Raw genomic sequence first — 19,572 nt, forward strand, 5'->3', positions numbered from 1 at the left:
GGAGTCCGATGAGCAGAGCTGGCTGGGACCGAGGAGGCTGCCAGGCCACCGTCACCACCACTGCCGCCCTCTGACCCCTTGTCGAAGTCAACCAGAAAAATAGAAGACAGAAAAAAAGATGCAAAAAAAAAAAAAATATGTAGCCTTCTTCCTCTCCAGACCTCAACACGCCAAACCGCAGCCTGCTCAGAGGCCCCTCCCTCTCCAGAGTCACTGTCCCCGAGGGCTGCGAGGGCACACGCTGGGCACCCCCAGGGCAGGGGAGCAGCACCTCTGCCCACTGCCCACCTCCACCCAAGAGCCCGCCCAGAATTCTCTAAGCCGTCGCCTCCTTCCAGGCAGGAGTGGCTGAGGGTCTCCCAGGTTCTTCCCAGAGGACGGCGCTCCAAGCAGCCTGCACTGGCCGCCAGCCCTAGGCCCCCCCTGGAAGCCGGGGGCTGTGCTCCTTCCTTTCTCCTCTCCGTTAGAGTCAAGCAGCCAGGGAAGCGCATGGGCAAGGACCAGCCGGACCTCGGCCACTGCGGGGTCCCACCACAGCGCTGCCCTGCGCCCTGATTGGAGAACTCTGGGGTACAATCTATGGATTGGCTGGTTTTAAAATCAGGGCGGGCAAAGAAAAGGGCTATCATTAAAATGGCTACAATTGGATCCAATTCGGGGTGGATACTATCATCTGAGAACGGACCACTGGACTTTCTATTTCTCACACTGCTTTATACCAAAAACAAACAAAAAACAATCCACCACACATACACAACTTTCAGAAGTAGAAAGGGTGGCAGAGTGGACACTGTGCTCCCCCCATGGCCAGTTAACATCTGTACTGCCCTGAGTCCTCTGCAATATGTATTTGATGAAAATATTTAAATGTGAATTATGTTGCCATTTCGTTTCATCTTGAATAATCAAACAGGCATCTCTAAAGCGCGTCCTCCCGTAGAGCCGCGAAGCATGATCCTAGCCGCCCAAACGCTGCGTCCCTGACATCACTGGATGCCCAGGCCATGTTCAGATGCCCTCATTCATTCCCAAAATACCTTCTGCTGGTTTTTTCCCCTCCCAGTTTGGATCAAATTGAGGATCATCATCACGCCTGATGCGTCTCCTGGTGCCCGTGAAGGCAGCCCGTGACGTAGGTGGTGGATCAGGCCAGCTGTGTGCGGAAGCCCCACTTGGGGGTCAGTCTGACCGTCTGCTCGTGGACTAATTTAACATATTTACCGGTGAAGCCCGGTTGTCCACTGCTGGGGACCCTTAAGGGGGCTAAAGAGGTGATCACTGAACCTCTCCGGCCCAAGGTGTCTTTTCCCACGAGGGCGGCTCTCCTTCTGCTGGACCCAGACCAGCCTGGCACCAGCATTTCTCCGGGCGTGGTGAGCACCCACGGAGGACCATGCCTGTCCTGTCAGTCAACCAGGGTGGCCAAACAGTGGTTTTCTAAACTGGTCACTCCTCCTTCACATAGAGTGGTCCGGCTGCGGGGAGCAGGGACTCACCTGTGCACACGGCAGCTGGTGTCCGTGAGCCACAGGGAAAGCAGGCTGGACTGTCACTCCTTCATTTTCAGTGCTTGTTCTCGGAGTCAGGGTGATGTCATGGTCAAGTCCTACTGTGGGAAATGAAGGGTGTGGGGTTTTTTAAATCTTTGGTCAGGACCATGATAAACTCATGAAAATGTCTGCCTGTTCCATGTGTTTGAATCAAGTATAGCATTCTTCTCTCGGTGTTCAGCCGTCCTCACTGCAGCTGCCAAGAGCCCATCCAGGGTTCTGTGTCCTCACAGCAGTCACCTGGCACCACAGTGCTGGGAGAGGAGCCGCCAGTCCCCCTCGGCAACACGGCGTGCGTATTTCACCCTGGCCGTCGGTGGCGGGTGGCCAGGTGACGCTGCTGTGGCAGCAGGTGTGTTTCCATGGCTGGGCACTGTCTGGTGCAGAGGGGCCTCCTCCTCTCCTGGGTGACGGCCAGGGCAGCTCAGCTCCTCTCCGTGTCTTTGTTCAGCCTCCTGGGACCAAAACACCAGGCCAGGGCAGAAGCCGAGGGAGGGCGGGCCGTCTGCACCAGTGCTTCGAGGGCCCACTTGCTCCTGTCTGCCCAGGCTCCCCTGGACCACCCGGGTGTCTGAGCCAGAGCAGAGAAGGGCCCTGAGGAGCTGGACCGCACAGATAAAGTGATGGACCTGGGCCAGCTCTACAGCCTGCTGTGGCCTTCTTGGCTTGTCCCGTTAGCCATCTGTCTTTGCTGCCCAGTAAGATGCTCCAGGTCCAGCGTTTCCTCCGTGTGCCTCGGACCTGGAAATACCCATTTCCCCCAAGGACCGCGGGTTCCCTTTAGTGCTCACAAACACAATCTGCTCCTGGGCCCTTCCTGATACCGACTAGTAAGCAGGTGAGGTTGAAACGTAAGGAAACACTGCTTCGCATTGATAATGCCCTGCCCAGTGAACATCATGGAGCTCTAACTTTTAGCTGAACTTAACAGGATTTTAAATGTGGGTCTCTTTTCTCTCAGAGAGAAAAATCTTAGCTCCTCACAGCCCAGCAGACTTCCTCGTTCGTCAGAACTGCCTTTCGCGACAGCGTGTTGGATACGGAGCTTGGCTCCAGCCAGCCCGAGTCCGCTTCTTTGCGTCGGGGACCGTGGCTGATTCACGGAGCAGGGGAACGGGCCGCAGAGGACCCGCAGCTGGGGATGTTCAGTGAACGTGTGAAAGCTCTGCTGGGGTGGCAGCCGTGTCCTCTCAGGCCCTCGATTCTCCCCTGGGGTCGGCTGCCCTCTCTGGGCGTGTTTGCAGGAAATGCCTCCCTGAACGTTGCACAGAACACACGCGACTGTTTTAGACTTTCTCACCTTCTCTCTGTGTCACCTTGACCAGGTGCTGGAAGACTGTGGATCTTCAATGTCAAATAAATAAATATAAGATATCCAGGTCGTAGTTACCAAGTTGGCTACTTAAAAAAACAATTGTGAGTTTCAACACCACATAAACACTGGAGTCCCTTTGGCCTTTTTGTGACATTCCTTCTTAGTTTTTGGTGGCAGGACTGGGACTAGAACCCAGGGCCTTAGCCTAGTGCTGTGACCACCCCCAGCCTGTGGTCATGATTTCCAATCCATGGGATCTATGGTGTCCGTAGAGCAAGGAATGCAGCCTTGGGGCTGTTGCGGAAAGACCTTTTGAGCATTTAAAGACTCTCTATTTTTTCATAACTGCTGTCTTCCTTGTCACCAGGAGTGGAGACACTCATGGGCGCGAGGCGCCTGGAGGTCCACTGACTGCCTCTGAGCGTGTCCTCCGTTTCCTTGTTGGTGGCTGTGGCCTGAGAAGAGTGATGTTTTTAGATTAAAGGAGACGGTGGTGTGGACTGAAGCCTCCTGGGGAATAAAGCGGACCTACCTGTTAAGCCTTCTAGATGTGCTGTCCCAAAGAATGTCCCGCAGTGAGGGACTGTCCCATGCCCGTGGCACCCAGCAGTCACCACAGACACACGTGACAACCGAGCTCTAGAGATGGGTCCAGCACACACAGGAAACACATTGTGAACTTTATTTATTAGTTGTGTTCTGTTACACGTGACGGCAGAGCCCGTTCTGACCTGGGGATGAAGGCACAGAACAGACCTTGTTCTAGGTGACTCCCCAGTACCTCTCCTTCCCCTTCCTCCCCCACGCCCTGCTCCCTCCCTCTGTTGACCCTCTGCCACTCACCCACAGCTATTTTTAATTAATTCCTGGTGGATGTACCTGATGGTAAGGCTCACTGTAGTGCGTTCACATATGTACACAGGAAAGTTAGGTCGGATCCTTTCCACTGTCTTTCCAACTCCCATTCTCCCTCCCTTCCCTCCCTTCCCCTTGGTCTAATCCAATGAACTTCTCTCTCCTACCCCCTTATTGTGTGTGTGAACATCTGCCTGTCAGGAAAAACATTTGGTCTTTTGTTTGGGGGGATTGACTTATTTTACTTGGCATCGTATTCTCCAGATCCGTCCATTGACCAGCAAAAGTAATAAAGTCATTCTTTTCATGGCGGAGGGATATCCCACTGTGTATATGTATCACATGTTCTTTGTCCATCCACCTGTTGAAGGACACATAGGTGGGTTCCACAGCTTGGCTATTGTGAACTAAGCTGCTATAAACATTGATATGGTTGTGTCCCTGTCGTGTGCTGATTTAAGTCCTTTGGATATAAACTTAGGAGTGGTCTAACTGGGTCAATACGTGGTTCCATTCCAAATTTTCTGAGAAATCTACATACTGCTTTCCAAAGTGGTTGGACAATTTGCAGTCCCACTAGCAATATATGGGTGTGCCTTCTCCCCAATTCTCACCAACCTGTATGGTTAGTTGTATTCTTGATAATTACCATTCTGACTGGAGTGAGTGGGAAGCTCAGCATGGTTTTAGTTTTGTTCTAGAATTCAGTGTAGTTTTAATTTGCATTTTTCTAACAGCTAGAGAGGTTGAACATTTTTTTTGTATATTTGTTGGTTGTTGGTATTTCTTCTTCTGTGAAGTGTCTGTTTTGTCCTTTGCTCATTTTTTGATTGGGTTATTTGGGTTTTTTGATGTTAAGCTTTTTAGTTCTTTGTATATCCTGGATATCAATACCCTGAGAGGCAGGTGGCAAAGACTTTCGACCATTCTGTGGGCTCTCTCTTCACGCTCTTGATTTTTCTCCTTTGCTGTGAAGAAGCATTTTAGTTTGATGCCACCCCGTAAATTGAATTTTGATTTTACTGTTTGAGTCTTGTTCAGGAGGCCAGCTAGAGAGTTGGGCCTACATTTTCTTCTAGTAGGTTCAGGTTTCTGGTCTAACATTCAGGTCTTTGGTCCACTTTGAGATGAGTTTTGTGCAGGGTGAGAGATAGGGGTTAGATTTGTTCTTGTACATATGGATGTCTACTTTTCCCAGCACCTTGTGGAAGAGGCTGTCTTTTCGATGATGTATTTTCTTGGCACTTTTGTCAAGTTTGAGCAACTGTATTTATGTGGGACTGTCTCTGTGTTTTCTATTGGTCTTCATATCTGTCTTCGTATCTGTTTTGGCACCAGTACCATGCCGTCTTGGCTACTGTAGCTCTGTAGTATAATTTAAGGTCTGGTATTGTGATTCCTCCTGCTTCTCTTTTCTTGCTAAGGATTTCTTTGGCTATCAAGGACCTCTTATTTTTCCATATGAATTTAGTGACTACTTTCTCTATTTCTATGAAGAATTGCCACCTGCCTCTCTCGGGGTATTGATATCCAGGATATACAAAGAACTCAAAAAGCTTAACACCAAAAATACAAAATTGGAATTTTGATGGGAATTGCATTGAATCTGTATAGCACTTTGGTGGAGTCAACCAAGAATACATTTCTATAACAGTGATTCTGCCTATCCAAGAACATGGGAGGTCTTTCCACTTTCTAAGGTCTTCAATTCCTAATTTTAGTATTCTATAGTGTTAGTATTCTATAGTTTTCATTGTAAAGGTCTCTTACCTCTTTTGTTGGATTGATTCCCAAGGTTTTATTTTTTTTTCTTTGAGGCTATTGTGAAATTGTGAATGCAATGATTTTTCTAATTTCTTTTTCAGCAGATTAATCATCGGAGTGTAATAATGCAATTGTTTATGGGTGTTGATTTTGTATTTTGCTACTTTGATGAATTCATGTATTCTGGAAGTTTTCTGATGGAGTTTTTTGGGTCTTCTAAATATAAGATCATGTCATTGACAATCAGTGATGTTTTGAGCTCTAATGTTTCTATTCATAACACTTTAATTTCCTTCTCTTGCCTAAAGGATCTGACTAGGATTTCAAGGGCTTTGTTGAACAGGAGGGATAAATGTGGCAGTCCTGTTCTGTTCTTGTTTTTAGAGGGAATGTTTTCAGTTTTTCTCCATTCAGAATGATGTTGGCCTTAGGATTATCATATAACCTTTAAAATGTTGAGGTATGTTCCATCTATCCCTAACTTGTCTAGAGTTTTAAATTGTTCTGTGAGGTAGAAGATGATGCAAGGAGTGAAATCAGAGAGAAAATTCAAGAAGTAAAAGATCTCTTCAATAAGGAGATAAGGATTCTGAAAAGGAACCAATCAGAGATACTCAAAATGAGGAATCAATAAACCAAGTTAAAAATTCAATGGAAAGCATCACTAATAGACAAAACACTTGGATGATAGATTTTCAGATCTTGAAAACAAAGTATATAATCTTAAAAATAAAGGTGACCATAGAGAAAAGATGTTAAGAGACCAGGAACCATGAGCAGAATATTCAAGAAATATGGGATAACATTAAAAGGCCAAATATAAGGTTCATTGGGATAGTTAAAGGCTCTGAAATACAAACTAAAAAATGCATAATCTTTCCAATGAAATAATATCAGAAAATTTCCCAAACCTTAGAGATGAAATGGAAATTCAAATATAGGAGGCATGAAGGACTCCAAATATACAAAATTATAACAGATCTACACCTAGGCACAGTATTATGAAAATCCTAACACAGAGAATGAGGAGAAAATTTTAAAGGATGCTAGAGAAAAATGACTGACCACATTTAAAGGGAAATGAATCTGGATCTCAACTGATTTCTCAACCCAGACCCTAAAACCAGGAAGTCTTGGAAAATATATACCAAGCTCTGAAAGAAAATTTCTGCCAACCAAGAATACAATACCCAGAAAAATTAAGCTTCAAGATTGAAGGTAAAATGAAAACCTTCACGAAAATCAAAAGTTTAAAGAATTCACAGCTAGAAATCCTACACTACAAAACATACTCAGTAAAATATTTCATGAAGAATAAATGAAAAATAAAAATGAAAACGAGCAGAGGGAGGAATTACGCTAGAAGAATATTCAAAGGAGAAACTAATTCAAATTAAGATTCAGAAATAACTCAGACTGACAGGTAATAAAAATCATATCTCAATAATAACATTGAATGTAAATGGTCTAAACTCTTCAATCAAAAGACACAGACTGGCAGATTGGATTAAAAAAAACAAGATCCAGCAATATGTTGTCTCCAAGAGACTCCCCTCATAGGCAGAGACATCCACAGACTGAAGATGAAAGGATGGGAAAAACATCATTCACGTGGATCTCAAAAACAAGCAGGGTTACTATTCTCATATCAGATACATTTAATTTTAGTGTTAATGGAACATGGTGCTGGAGGCCACGTGTTATCAGTGGCCCCCACTGCCGTCTAGGATGTCAGTGTGGTTTGACTAAACACACTTGCATTTGGCTTTGCTTCCTGAAATAAGCATGATTCCTGATGTCAGCACTCTTGTCATTGCTGACTCCTGCTCTGACTCACCATACAGAGCTTACTGCACAGGAATCAAAGGAAAAGCCAGTCCTGGTCAGCGTACCTCACTGCAAGTTCACACCCCTGGCTCCTGGTTTTGTAGGGGAAGGATTCATAATCTAAGTTTGTGTCCCAGCGGTTATTGTAGAAACTGGGATTAAAAACAGAACCACTAGTTGTTCGAAACCAAAATAAACATAAACACCAGTTTTGGCAAAAAACAAGTAAAAGAGAATGAAAGAGCAAGACACGTTGCTTCATTTCCATTAGAGCTGCATGATTTTCTTTTAAATAAAGAAAACTACTGAACTTTAAAATCCATTTTAAGTTTTTACTATAGAAAATTTAAACTTACTGCAAAGTAGAAAGAAGTGTAAATAAACTCCAAAGTGTCCGTACCCAGACGTCAGCAGGTATTTCCTAACTGCCAGTCTAGTTTGTCTGCATTTGGCCATTTCTCCTCCACCACGTTTAGGAGCAGACCCCAGACAAGGTGTCATTTCAGTCTTGCAGGTTCCCAGACACACCTGAGGAGCCCACCCGGCACACCTGGGGAGCCCACCAGACACACCTGGGAGCCCACCAGGCACACCTGGGGAGCCCACCAGACACACCTGGGGCGCCCACCTGGCACACCTGGGGAGCCCACCAGACACACCTGGGGAGTCAGGACTGCCTTCCTGTTGATAGAAAAGTGTGGCCACCGCACCATTCTGAAGAACCACAGGGAGCCACAGTTTCTTGACAGCGTTGTCCCACGGTCCATCAGTGACCTGTGGCCAAGCAGCACCGTCATTGGCGGAAGCGTCTGCCATTATCCTGGCCATTCTCGGTCTCCTGTTGTATGCGGTGGCCGTGGTTAAGGTTCCTCTGCCAGGCATCTCCCACTGTCCTAGCTGGGTCTAGCATCAGGTCCACTTCCGCTGTCATTTGCTCCCTTGTCGGGGGGCACTTCTTCCTGCTGGTGTGGCTGCTGTCCGTGCTGCTTGTCCCATTCTGTGTCACTCGCAGCCACCAATGACCCATGTCTTATTCCACTAGGACATCATGCTCATTCCATCCGTGTCTGTCAGGCAGTATCTAGGGTCCACCTACAGACGAGACTTCGGCCTGTCTATTGGTCATTCAGTGATACCTGTTGCTAGGAAGGAGGGAAAAGCTTCCTGACTTCCCTTTTTCCCACTAGTTTTTAAGTTACACGTGCACCTACAAGCATCTCCATGGTGATCTGCTGAATGGCCTGTTGATTGTGTGAGTATCACCTTAAGCTCATGGTTCAGGGCTGACAACATGGGCCCGTTGTGATGACTGTTCTCATGGATGCACCTGGACCTGTCCTGGGCGGTGGGAGCCTCCCCCAGGCTGGCTCCTGGATCCTGTCGCTGGGGCTCTAATAGGCTCTGGTAGCTTCCTTGGTGGCGTAGATTTCCTATCACAGATCTGGAATCAGCCATTTACAGAAGGAATCCTGCTTCCTGGGTGCAGATGATATTGCAAGACTGCAGTGTGGGTGCTAGGGATTACAGACCCATGTTTTATGACCATTATATCGATCTTGACTCTCTTAGGATATCTGTATGCCATACTCAACTTATTATCAGAACATCGGTAAATGCAACTAAATTATAGCTGGAAAAGAAGACACAGCAGGCTCTCAAACACTGTTTCTTTTAGCAATTATTTAAAATTAAGAAATTCATCAAAGTATCACATTTGCTCCATTCACTGTGTACATCATGAAGAATTAAGATCTATTCCTCTGCACAGTTCTTTGAGGTGTTCACCTACGCAGCACGTGCGCGTCACACCTGGGAATGAGAACCGACGTGGCCCTCTTGTTAAGTAACGCGTGGTGCCCAGAGCAGCCGTGGCACTGTACATTTCCACGTAGGTAGGGGTGGCCTCTGGAAGGTGTCTGGAAGAAGGCAGTCTGCCAAGCAAAGGGGCAGCGGACAGCCAGCTGACCTGTGATGCTCGGAGTCAGTCACTGTGATCTTATTTGGGGAAGAGTCAGAAAAATTATTTGTTCTGATTGTTACAGGTTTTTATATCATAGTTTGACGAACAGATGAGAATGGGAAGTAATGGCCTCCCCTGTGCTGGCCACCAGGGCCACTGACTTCTGCTGTGTCATGCTTTCCGCTCCGACAAGCTCCCCCCATGCACAGAGCAGTGAGGCCAGCACACAATTAAAATGCAGACCACTGCCTGTGTGGCTGGTGGCGCCTCAGCTTCCCCTGGGAACGCGTCCCTGGGACCTCGGGCTCTGCGTCCTGACCCCACCCTGCATCCTTCCCTCCCTGCCCCCATCCCGTGGCGTGGCAGCGGTGCCCGCCCTGTGGAACGTCTCACTGCTCTGCAGTAATGGGGAAGAGACGGTGGGCAGCTTCCCGTGACATTCCCTCAGATATCATTTGAATGACCACCGTCCTCCCAGCCCACTCACTGCACCGGGAGTCCTCCCTGCCCGGTGTGGCTCCCGTGAGTGGTTCTGCCTGTGGGCTCACGCAGGGTAGAGACCCGGTGAAGCAGACTCCCATTGCATTCACTGTCTCAGCTCATCCTACGTGTGTTCATCACCTGGTCTCACACTGTCACTACACTAGTGTCCCCAAGGACAGCAGCAGGGCGCTCCTCCCCTCAGAGCCACTCTCGGGTGCAGAGAGGCAGAACAGGCAGAGCGTGAGCCTGTGGGAGTGAGCATGAGCAGAATGTGCTGTGCAGAGGGGAGGCAGAGGGGTCCAGGAGGTGACCTTTCCCCGAGCCCAGCAGCTCTCATCTGCAGGAAAAAAGGGCTTTGCAGGCAGCACCGGCAGCCCAGGGACAGGGGCAGGAAGTGCCTACCATGTTCAGGATGCAAAATAAGGATGGCAGAGTTGGAATGCAAAGAGGCACCCGGGCTAGAATAGGAAGGAGGTGACTGACAGGCCAAGGAAACTGGCCAAGTAGTCTCTGCCAAAGGGAGAAGAAAACGTGTTTTGAAAGAGTACAGTCTGTCTGCACAGAAAGGAGATGAAGGACAGCGGCCCATGGAGGCTGGCGGGCTGTCTGGGGCGACACGCTGGTGAGCAGAACAGCGCAGGAGCACTGTAATGAAGGGGGTGGGACTCAAGAGGCCCCCAGGAGGGGTGGGCAGGTTTGGGAAGGGCAGAGAGGGGCCCATCCCTGCCTCCTGCACCTCCCCCTGACCTGCATGGAAGAGAATCCGGGCATTTAAACGAAGATGAAGGATCTGAATCAAGGGAAGCTACTACCCTCGAAAAGAAAATCACCTGCTCTAGCCAGGGCAGCAGAGGCCAGGAGGGGTAATGACGAAACCCAGATGTCCCCACCCCCAGGAGATCACCCAAGGTCACCTGACATACAAGGAACCAAGAAAATGAAGCACTCTCTAAATGTAAAAGAAAACTCATCCCATCTGACCCGAAATGAATCCGATTGTGGAGCTGACAGGGATTTAAACAGCTGTTAGACCGTCCTCAGTGAGTTAACATAAACACGGGGAATGGAAGTTTGGGAATGGAACTTGGCAGAGAAATGGGAAATCTCAGCAGAAAAATAGATTCAATAAAGAAACCAAATGGGAATTTCCAAATATAGAAATAAAAATTAAAATACTTGACGGATTTGATGTTGGAAGGCTGTGACAAAGGACATCGAGTAACCTGGATGACAGCTCGGTAGATGCCACCCAAGGTAACCAGAGAGAGGATAGTGAACTAAACAGAGCTTCGGAGACCTGGGAGATGACATCAGACTCAACACTCGAGTAACTGGAATACCAGGGGAGAGGACACGGGTCAAGGGACAGACGGAAGACAGTGGTCAAGTCAATCAGACGTTTTCAGATACAAGATGCTCAGTGAACAGCAAATAGAGCCCACAGAAAGCCCAATCTGAAGGACTCCCTACTCCACTGTTGAAAACCAAGAGCAACCAGTAAACCTCGAAAGCAGCAAAATAAAAATGGAATAAGATCCCTGGAAATAACAGTCCCATTAATGCCAACTTCTCCTTAGAAACTGTGGTGGCCAGAAGAGAATGGAACAAAATTTAAAAAATGCTCAAGGAAACAAAAGAAAACTCTGTCCGTCTGGAAATCAGTATCCAGAGAATCCTTCAGGAACAGAGGTAAAATGAAGACACTTCCAGATGAGTCAGAGATAAACAAGGGCATGGCTGGAGGGTCCAGACCACAGAACTTCTAAGAGAACCTTCTCAAGAGGCCGATTCCCAAAGCAAAAGCAAAGCTTTTGTTTCTCCTTTTTGACTTTCACCTTAATCCCTTTATAAACCGTGTTCTGTTACAAACAAAAATGATAGTGATAACTGTCCTGCAGAACACTGCACAGTCTAGATAGCAGCTACGACCGCGGGCGGGGCACTTGACCGCTGGACAGAGGTTCATATTTCATGAGAAGGGGAAAGGTCAGAGGTATACAGGATGGTCCCCAGACGCTAATGCCGTGGCGCCAGGTACGCGGAGGCGGCTCAGCTCCACCCACCCGTTACCTACTCTTGTTTTGGTGGCCTGTGTCTTCCGGAGTTACCCAAGACGCTCACTGCCTCTCCCCTGTGTGTGTTTCCCTGGCAGTTTACAGTTTCAGGGTTTAACCTGAGTCTTTCACCCATTGTGAGTTGGGTTTTATATGGTGTGAGGTCAGGATCCGCTTCCATTCTTCACATCTGATGTCCAACATCACTGGTTAAGAGACTGTCCTATCCCTACTGTGTGTCCTTGGCCCCTTTGTGGGAAAGTGGTCGACCTTAAGTGTGTAGGTGCGTTTCTGGGACTTCTTTCCCGGGCCCTATTCACTGTCCACTTTATACTGATATCATGGTGTTTTGATTATGATCAATCGACATGTTATGAAATGAAGAAGTGTGATTGCTTTTTGCCCAAGATTATTTTGGCTATTTTGGGTCCTTTGGTTTCACAAACATTTAAAGTTTTTGTTTTGTTTTTTTTTCTATTTCTGTGATAAATGCTATGGAATTTTGATATAGAGATGACCTAAAATCTGAAGATCACTTTAGGTAGTGTAGACTGAGTGACCACAGAATGCAGCAGATCGGAATTTGTGAGATGGAGATAATGGCATCCATAAGGGAAATTGTTAGCTCCAATAGTTTCACTTAAAAGGATGGAAAATACACAAAAGACCTAGGCCTCCACCTTAACAAGGTAGAAAAAGAAGAGAGTTTAAAGCCAAAGCCAAGAGAAGGGATGAATAGAGAAGAACATGATTCCCTGAAGTCGAATACAGAAAAAATACAAGTGATCCCCAAACGTGTTCTTTGAAATGGTCAACAAAATTGCTACACATCTGTCCAGTTTGATTGAAAAAGAAGAAGACACACACTCACAACTCAGGAAAGACAGTAGGGACACGCTGCAGACCCTGCTCACCTGAAGCCCAACCTGTTTCCTACCGTAAAGATGACAAAACAGTCGTGAGAGCAGAGCCTACAACGTGGAGTGTGAAGACTCCCCACCTCGTGGCACAGGGCAGAAGCAGCCTCCCGACCTCCGCTCTTCTCCTCTGAAGCAGGCCCCGGGAGGACTCTGACTTCCTGTGAACCAGGCGGCGAGGCCCCTCCGCAGGTGGCCTCCCCACCCAGAGGGACGGAAAGGGAACACTTCTGTCCAGAGTCACAGGGACAGAGAGGACTCCCTGGGTGTGACCTGTGGGTCCCACCCCCTTGGTCCAGTCACACGCGCACCCCGGTGTGCCCTGGGCATGAAACCTGGGTGTAAAGACGACGCACAGCGTGTGAGCCGGCCTTTCCTGCTGTGACTGAAACTCCTGCCGAGAACAACCCAGGGAAGGGAAGTTGATTTTGATTCCTGGGTCAGAGGTTCAGTCCTGGGTCAGCCAAGTCCATCGCTCTGGGCCCAAGAGGAGGCAGTGCATCCTGGGAAGGGCGGGGCAGAGGGAAGCTGCTCAGGACTTGGTGGTTGGGGAGCAGAGGGACAGGGGACAGGGCCACAGGGAGGAAGCACCCACTCTTCCCTCCACACCCAGCTGCCTGCGGTCACCACACCATCCACCAGACTTGGACGTACTGATGGGGTGGTCTCACGGTCGAAACCGCTCCCCTCCAAAGGTTCCCGCTGTTGACCAGTGACAGTCCTTGCTTCCCCGAATGTTGAAGTAGGACACCAGAGGAGCACGCTGAGGCAAGTGTAGAGTGGACAGTGGAAGCTTTATTAAAGGACAGCAGAAAGCCTTCTCCCCAGAGGAAGAAGGGGACCCAAAGCCGGAGTCCGTGGAAGGGGGAGGTCTTCCCTCTCCTATAGCTAAGGTCTTCCCACACTCCTGTCTTTTGTTTCCCTCTATTCTGCAGTGATAGAATGCAGGTGGGAAGGCCCAGCAGGTGGGAGATAGGTGGGCTGGAGGAGTCATCTGGGCAGAAAGGGCCAGGGGTGGCTTTTGATTAGCACTTCCCTGTTTGCTGGGAGCTGCTTCATTAACAGTTCCTTAGGACGGCTCCGGGCCTTGGGGACATTAACATTTCAGTTTCCCCAGGTGCTGCTCTGCTTTCCTGGACTCCATTCTCAATAATGGTTTCCATTTTATTTATCTTACTCGATATGAGACCCGATTTACCTAGCTCCACTGACTACCTATCTGTGAACCTGGCTTCACCAACAAGCCTTGGCTGACACAGGGCCTGGGGGACACCTTATATCTAAACCACAGCACACAGTTTCCCTGTTTCTTCGGGACTTCATTTCTGAAGGAAGGGTGTCAGTGTCAAACTGTGTCAATGAAACTCACGTTAAACCAGTGCGTGTGCTTTCCCTGTTGATCTGGCCTTGGTCACGGGGGCTCCAGGGCCAGCTGAGCTGTGGGTAGGAAAGAAAACGTCTCTCCCTTAGCTGCTAAAACGTTACAACCTGTAGAGACAGACCAGTTTCTGGACGGCCTCATGTGATCAAAATAGACTTGAGAATAAATGGGAGACTCAAATAGCTCTGTGCCAACTGAAGCACTTCAGTGTTAATTAAAAACCTCTCCACAAAGAAAACGGCAGGCTCGGTTGGCATCACTAATACATTCTATCAAATATTTAAGGTGGAAATATGCAAATCCAACATACATTCTTTCCAAAAATAGAGTAGGATAGAGCACTTCCCAACTCAGTTTATGAAGCCAGTGATATTCCAAGTCCAAACCAGACCAAAAAGAAAGAAAAGAAAAAGAAAATACTAAGGAAAAAAGAACTAAGAACTAAGACTAACTCACCTCATGATGGTGGATGCAGAATACAGCAGATCGGGACCAACTCTGCGATACGCTGCATGGTCCAGCCTTATCCTGGGACAGGAGGCCGGCCTAGCACCTGAAAACCCAGGGTCTTCAGCTCACCATACTAATGGAAGTCCACGTGATGTCTTCAGTTGCTGCAGAAAAATCATTTAAAAATAGTCAGCAACCTTCCATGGTAAAACCCAATGATGTAACAATGAACAGGAACATGCTCAACTTATTAAGTTCACCTGGGAAGCACTCACAGCTGGTGTCAAGCTCAGGGGTGACTTACTGGGTGACTTATTTACCCCAGCATGGGAGTGAATCAGAGGCCCCCTCTGACCCTCTCCTTATCAGTTCTGCACCAATGGCCTGAGGTTTGTGGTCACATTGCTTTTTACTGAGAGGATATTGACCTCTTGGGACAAATAGTTACATGCATAAACAGGTGACATTAGATCCCAGGCTCTCACCACATATGCAAGTCATTTCCCAATGAGCCAAGTCCTGGTTTTTGAAAGGAATAATCAAAATTGTTTCAGAAAAAATTCAGGGGAATATCTTTATGATCTTGAAACAGGAAAGGATTTGGTTTCTTAAATAGGATAAACCAAACACTAACAATAAAAGACCATAAAATTTTGGTATATATTAAAATTTTCTACTGATCCAAATATTTCATAAAGAAAATGAAAACTCCAGCTAAGAAAAGACATTTTCAACACATAAAAGTAATGAAAGTGTCATTTATAATGTGTAAAAAATCCATAAAAATCAATAAGATAAAAAAACAGCTCAACAGAAAAAAATAGACAAAATAAACCAAAAATTTCCAAACTAAGAAATAAAAATAGCAAAGAAATATCTGAAAAGACTCAAAGTCATTCACAATAAGACCATTTTGCACCTATTGTATTGACGCAAAGTAAGAAAGCGTTAGAGCTTTCTTAATTTGGAGAGGACGTGAAGCACGGGAGCGCTTCACACTGTCCATGCTAGTTCAACTGCCACGGCCACTCTGGAAAGTGACTTATAAGGCCAGGTGTTCACACTCCCTACCACCTGCCACTTCCCCTCCGGGGCATACGTCTAGATAGCCCTGGAAAAGACACACATTTGTACAAAATATGTGAAGAAAAATGTTCATGGCAGAAGCATTAGTCATAATAATAGAACCAGCAGTGATGGACGTCCATTGTAATACAGGAACTCCAACACCGTGCACTGCGGAAACCTAGAGTGCACCCGACAGAAACAAATGGAGATTAACGAGGACTGCTGACAGCAAATACCGCATTACTGAGCTCAAATGCAAGTGAAACGGGCTGGCTGTGGCTCCGAGGCAGAGCACTTGCCCAGCACGAGTGCGGCCCTGGGTTCCATCCCCAGCACTAAAAGAAATTAAAACCCAGAGGCAAGGAGAACCAAGCAGCTTGCCATGTAGGGACAGGCAAGTGTGTGAAGAGGGTCAGGGAACGATGTGCTTCAGAAGCGCAGAGGGAGAAGAGGCCACCGAATCTTGTTCTGCTCCTTAGTGGTGCCTGGTTCCTCTTTGTCACAGTTCTTTCATGCACTTCCACGATCACCAATCTTAAAAGTCGTGGCTAATGCAGTGTGGTTAGTGCCAGGAGGGTGGTGACAGCAGAGAGCTTGGGACTTCTAGAGGACTTGGTGGGAGGACCTCTTCATCTGAAGGCAGGTTTGAGTTTTAGAAATTCAGCATGACAGCGCTGGATAAAGTGCTGTGCAGATGGAGTCGAAGCCTTTTAAAAAATCTTTCTCTTCTTTCTTTCCTCTTTTATTTTTTTTGCAACTTTCCCGTGGAACTAATCAACTGACTCTTACAGGCCTTCCAAATCAGAAATCAACAAGTTGTGGTGTAAGGGTAGCTTCACTGAAATGACTGAACCGTCCTCTGTAGACAAGAGCATCTCAGTGCATTTTCTCAAGGGGAAAGAGGGCAGGAATCATTAGATTTGTACCTGAAAGTACTACCAGAAAAATCAGTGGGAACAATTCCACCCGAGCATCTGCTGAACCACCTGTGACTTACATAAAGCTCCGGAGGAGCAGTCTAGAACCAGGATGGTGCACATACTCCTTTGTGAGCGGGTTTTACTTTTCCTAATAGCTGTTCTCTTGGGTTAACCCCGTCTGCTCGGCCTTTCTCCTTGGCAGATCTCAGTATGAAAGGCCTCTGCCTTCATCGTGCCCACAGCTCCCCTCTCTGCTCAGGAAGATGTCTTTCCTTCCACCCAGGCTTGCCCTGCCTCTCTACCCAGTCCACTTTCAGAACTCTACTTTCCCACGCACACAGGTGTTTGGACACACATCCACACGCACACTATTTACTATGTGTTTATTAATTTTCTAAGGGAGTAACTGAAATCTTGGTTAATTATATGCAAACACTGGAGCCACTGACAGGATAATGTCAGGTTCCAGGTGTTCATGGTAGCAGAACTGTCAGAACCTCCCAGAATCCAGGAGGGGGCTGTGGTCAGGGTGAGAGCCAGTCCTGCAGCTGGTGCATGGGCAGGTTCAATGCAGGTCTCAGCTACAGTAGATGAATCCCTCCGCTTCTGCTTCCACCCTGTGAACGTGAATTCTTCATCTACTCAATGTCCACTGTGCAATTCTTGCCCAAGAACATTCTAGCACCTTCCACAGACTGTGTGCACGTAGTGCTGGTGCCTTTCTCCTGGAGGGCAGGAAGGGCTCAGAGAGAAGGATCGTAGAGACTCTGCTAGCAGAGAGGGACCCACTCTCTGAACTTGAAGGGCCTGTGGATAAAAAGCTGCATATCATCCAGAACCATATCGTTCATTTCATGTAAGTGTCCGTCAGAAGCCGGGGCAAGTTGGTTGATAGTTCATGTCTCTCTCTTATTTCCTTCCCTGTAGATAAAGAATTCATCTACAGAGAACGGGAAGGCTCCGTGATACTGCGGAACGTCGAAACAAATGACTCTACAGTGTTAATAGAAGGCAAAAAAATTGTAAGTACTCTCTCTAATGACCAGGATAATTCCAGAGTTTTTTCCTGCTGCAAGTCAATAAAGCAGAAAATGACTTTAGGTTTCCAGTTTTAGTATAGCCAAGGAGAAGCAATAAACTTGTAATACTACAGGCTGGGCAACTAAAGATAATGTGAAATTGAAACGACATTAATTTAATAAGATGAAAGCTGTTTCCTCCAGCGTCCGGGACTCTCTCTGCAGGTGTTGAAGCAAGCACTGCATATCAAATATAATTGGGAGATAAAGCCCTGAGGCTTTTACACATTTACAGAACAATGCAATAATGCCTATAGAGTATTTCCAGAGAACCCTCATTTAAAGAGAGAGACGTGTCCTCGTGCACAGGGAACATTGACTGTAGCCCTGTGACTGTACCTGATGATGTTAAGTGATATTCGTATCTTAAAACAAGGGCCAAGTCAACCAGGGTGCCCCTGCCTTAGGGTCTGGGAGAGCTTTTTTCCCCCAGGATTTCAAATGTCATTAGATTTTGGGTTCATGTGTAAAAACATTAGGACCATTAACTGAAGTTATGTACTAAAGCAGATCAATTTAAAGAAAATCAACTTTTTTTTTTTTTGGCTGTTTACGATATGCTCATGCTCAGTATCAGAAGAAGTAAATCTGCTTTGGGGGGTTGACCATTTTCTTGTCTGAGACAATGAGGAATTCACAGGAAGAGAGCAAGGCTAAATCTGTGTAAGCAGTAAACCGATACAGACGGGATTCTGAGTCAGAATGGTCATAAAATGGCTCTGCTATGGATCAGACATCTAGAGACCTGGGGGGTCTCCCACCTGGGACTGGAAGACACCCCAGGAAGAATCATCCAGGGGTTATGGTGAGAGTCCAAGCCCTGAGGACTTTGGGCTTCTCCAAGTCCTGGAGGTGGCTGGTGCTGGGCCGCAGGCCCCTGACCCAGGAGAGGAAAGACGGCCTCAGCTGTGGGCCAGCCCGGTCCAGCCCCTGAGGAGGACTGCTTCCCTCCACCGCCTCCCACAGGACACTGAACTTGCGCTCCACGTACATTTACTTCACTTCTTTTTGCTCCTAAAGATGCATTTACCGAGGTCTGCACTGAACAGTCCTGCCTTGTGAGAAGCTCACGTGAGGGAGACCGCTCAGGGCCGGGTGACGGTGCCATCCCACACGAGAGCTCCGTTGAACCAAATCCTATTCTGCACACTAAGACCCGGAAAGAGCTAACGTACCTGTGTGTTCTGTTCTGAGTTTTAGTTGTCAGTGTAACTTTACTCTATCAGTATGTGGTGCAGAGAATGGAGCCCAGTGCCTCACACACACTAGGCAGGCGCTCCACCGCTGAGCCACACCCCAGCCCTGGACCTAGGTTTTTGAACTAAAAGTCGTCTTGGGTAGAATTAGTTCCTGGAGAAAATCCCACTCAACCCCCTTGAAAACACCAAGGGGACAGGCCTGCTGTCCCATGTCGCTCTGCCTGTGGAGGGTGAGCACCCTTGAGTGTCAGAGTGCCCCAGACCCTGGGCAAGGGCTGGCTCGGTGGAGTACACAGCTGCACCTAGTGAGGAGACTCGGGAGTCCGACTGCCTGCTCTTCCTGAAATCCACAGCTGGTGACAGATGGTGTACTTTGACTGAACCACCACCGTGGTGAAGAAAGTCCTCAATTCCACATGAGCTGCCTTATGCTGCATACTAAGTCTTTTTGCCTTAAAATGTCACCTGTGCACTTAAGAAACATTTCTTGGGCACTGGGTGTCTGTAGCCTGATTGGTTCCTGACTCTTCTCTCAAAGCGACATTTAAATGCTCTGGAAACAGACTTCAAAAAGGAATGCCGTCAGGGCCCACAGCACGGGTCGGAGCGGGAGCTTCTCTGATTGCCATCAAGCCGATGGGTCATTTAAATGTCTTGCGCTTTAATGGCTCCGTCTCCAAGTTAAAGCTGATAATCTCCGACAGCCTAGATCGGGCCCTCTGTGAGACCCAGGAGGAACCTCTGCATGCC

General features: G+C 47.6%; 1 protein-coding gene across 1 annotated transcript in view; it reads left to right on the forward strand.

Moving 5' to 3' along the window:
* Dpp6 (dipeptidyl peptidase like 6) overlaps positions 1 to 19,572 on the forward strand; it is a 600,350-nt gene that overhangs the window by 347,280 nt on the left and 233,498 nt on the right. The window contains exon 4 of the mRNA XM_026406182.2: positions 17,472 to 17,566. Coding sequence (XP_026261967.1) covers positions 17,472 to 17,566 — 95 coding nt within the window. The remainder of the gene's footprint in view (positions 1 to 17,471; positions 17,567 to 19,572) is intronic.

The sequence above is a fragment of the Urocitellus parryii genome, chromosome 3, assembly GCF_045843805.1.
Source record: "Urocitellus parryii isolate mUroPar1 chromosome 3, mUroPar1.hap1, whole genome shotgun sequence".
Taxonomy (NCBI): domain Eukaryota; kingdom Metazoa; phylum Chordata; class Mammalia; order Rodentia; family Sciuridae; genus Urocitellus; species Urocitellus parryii.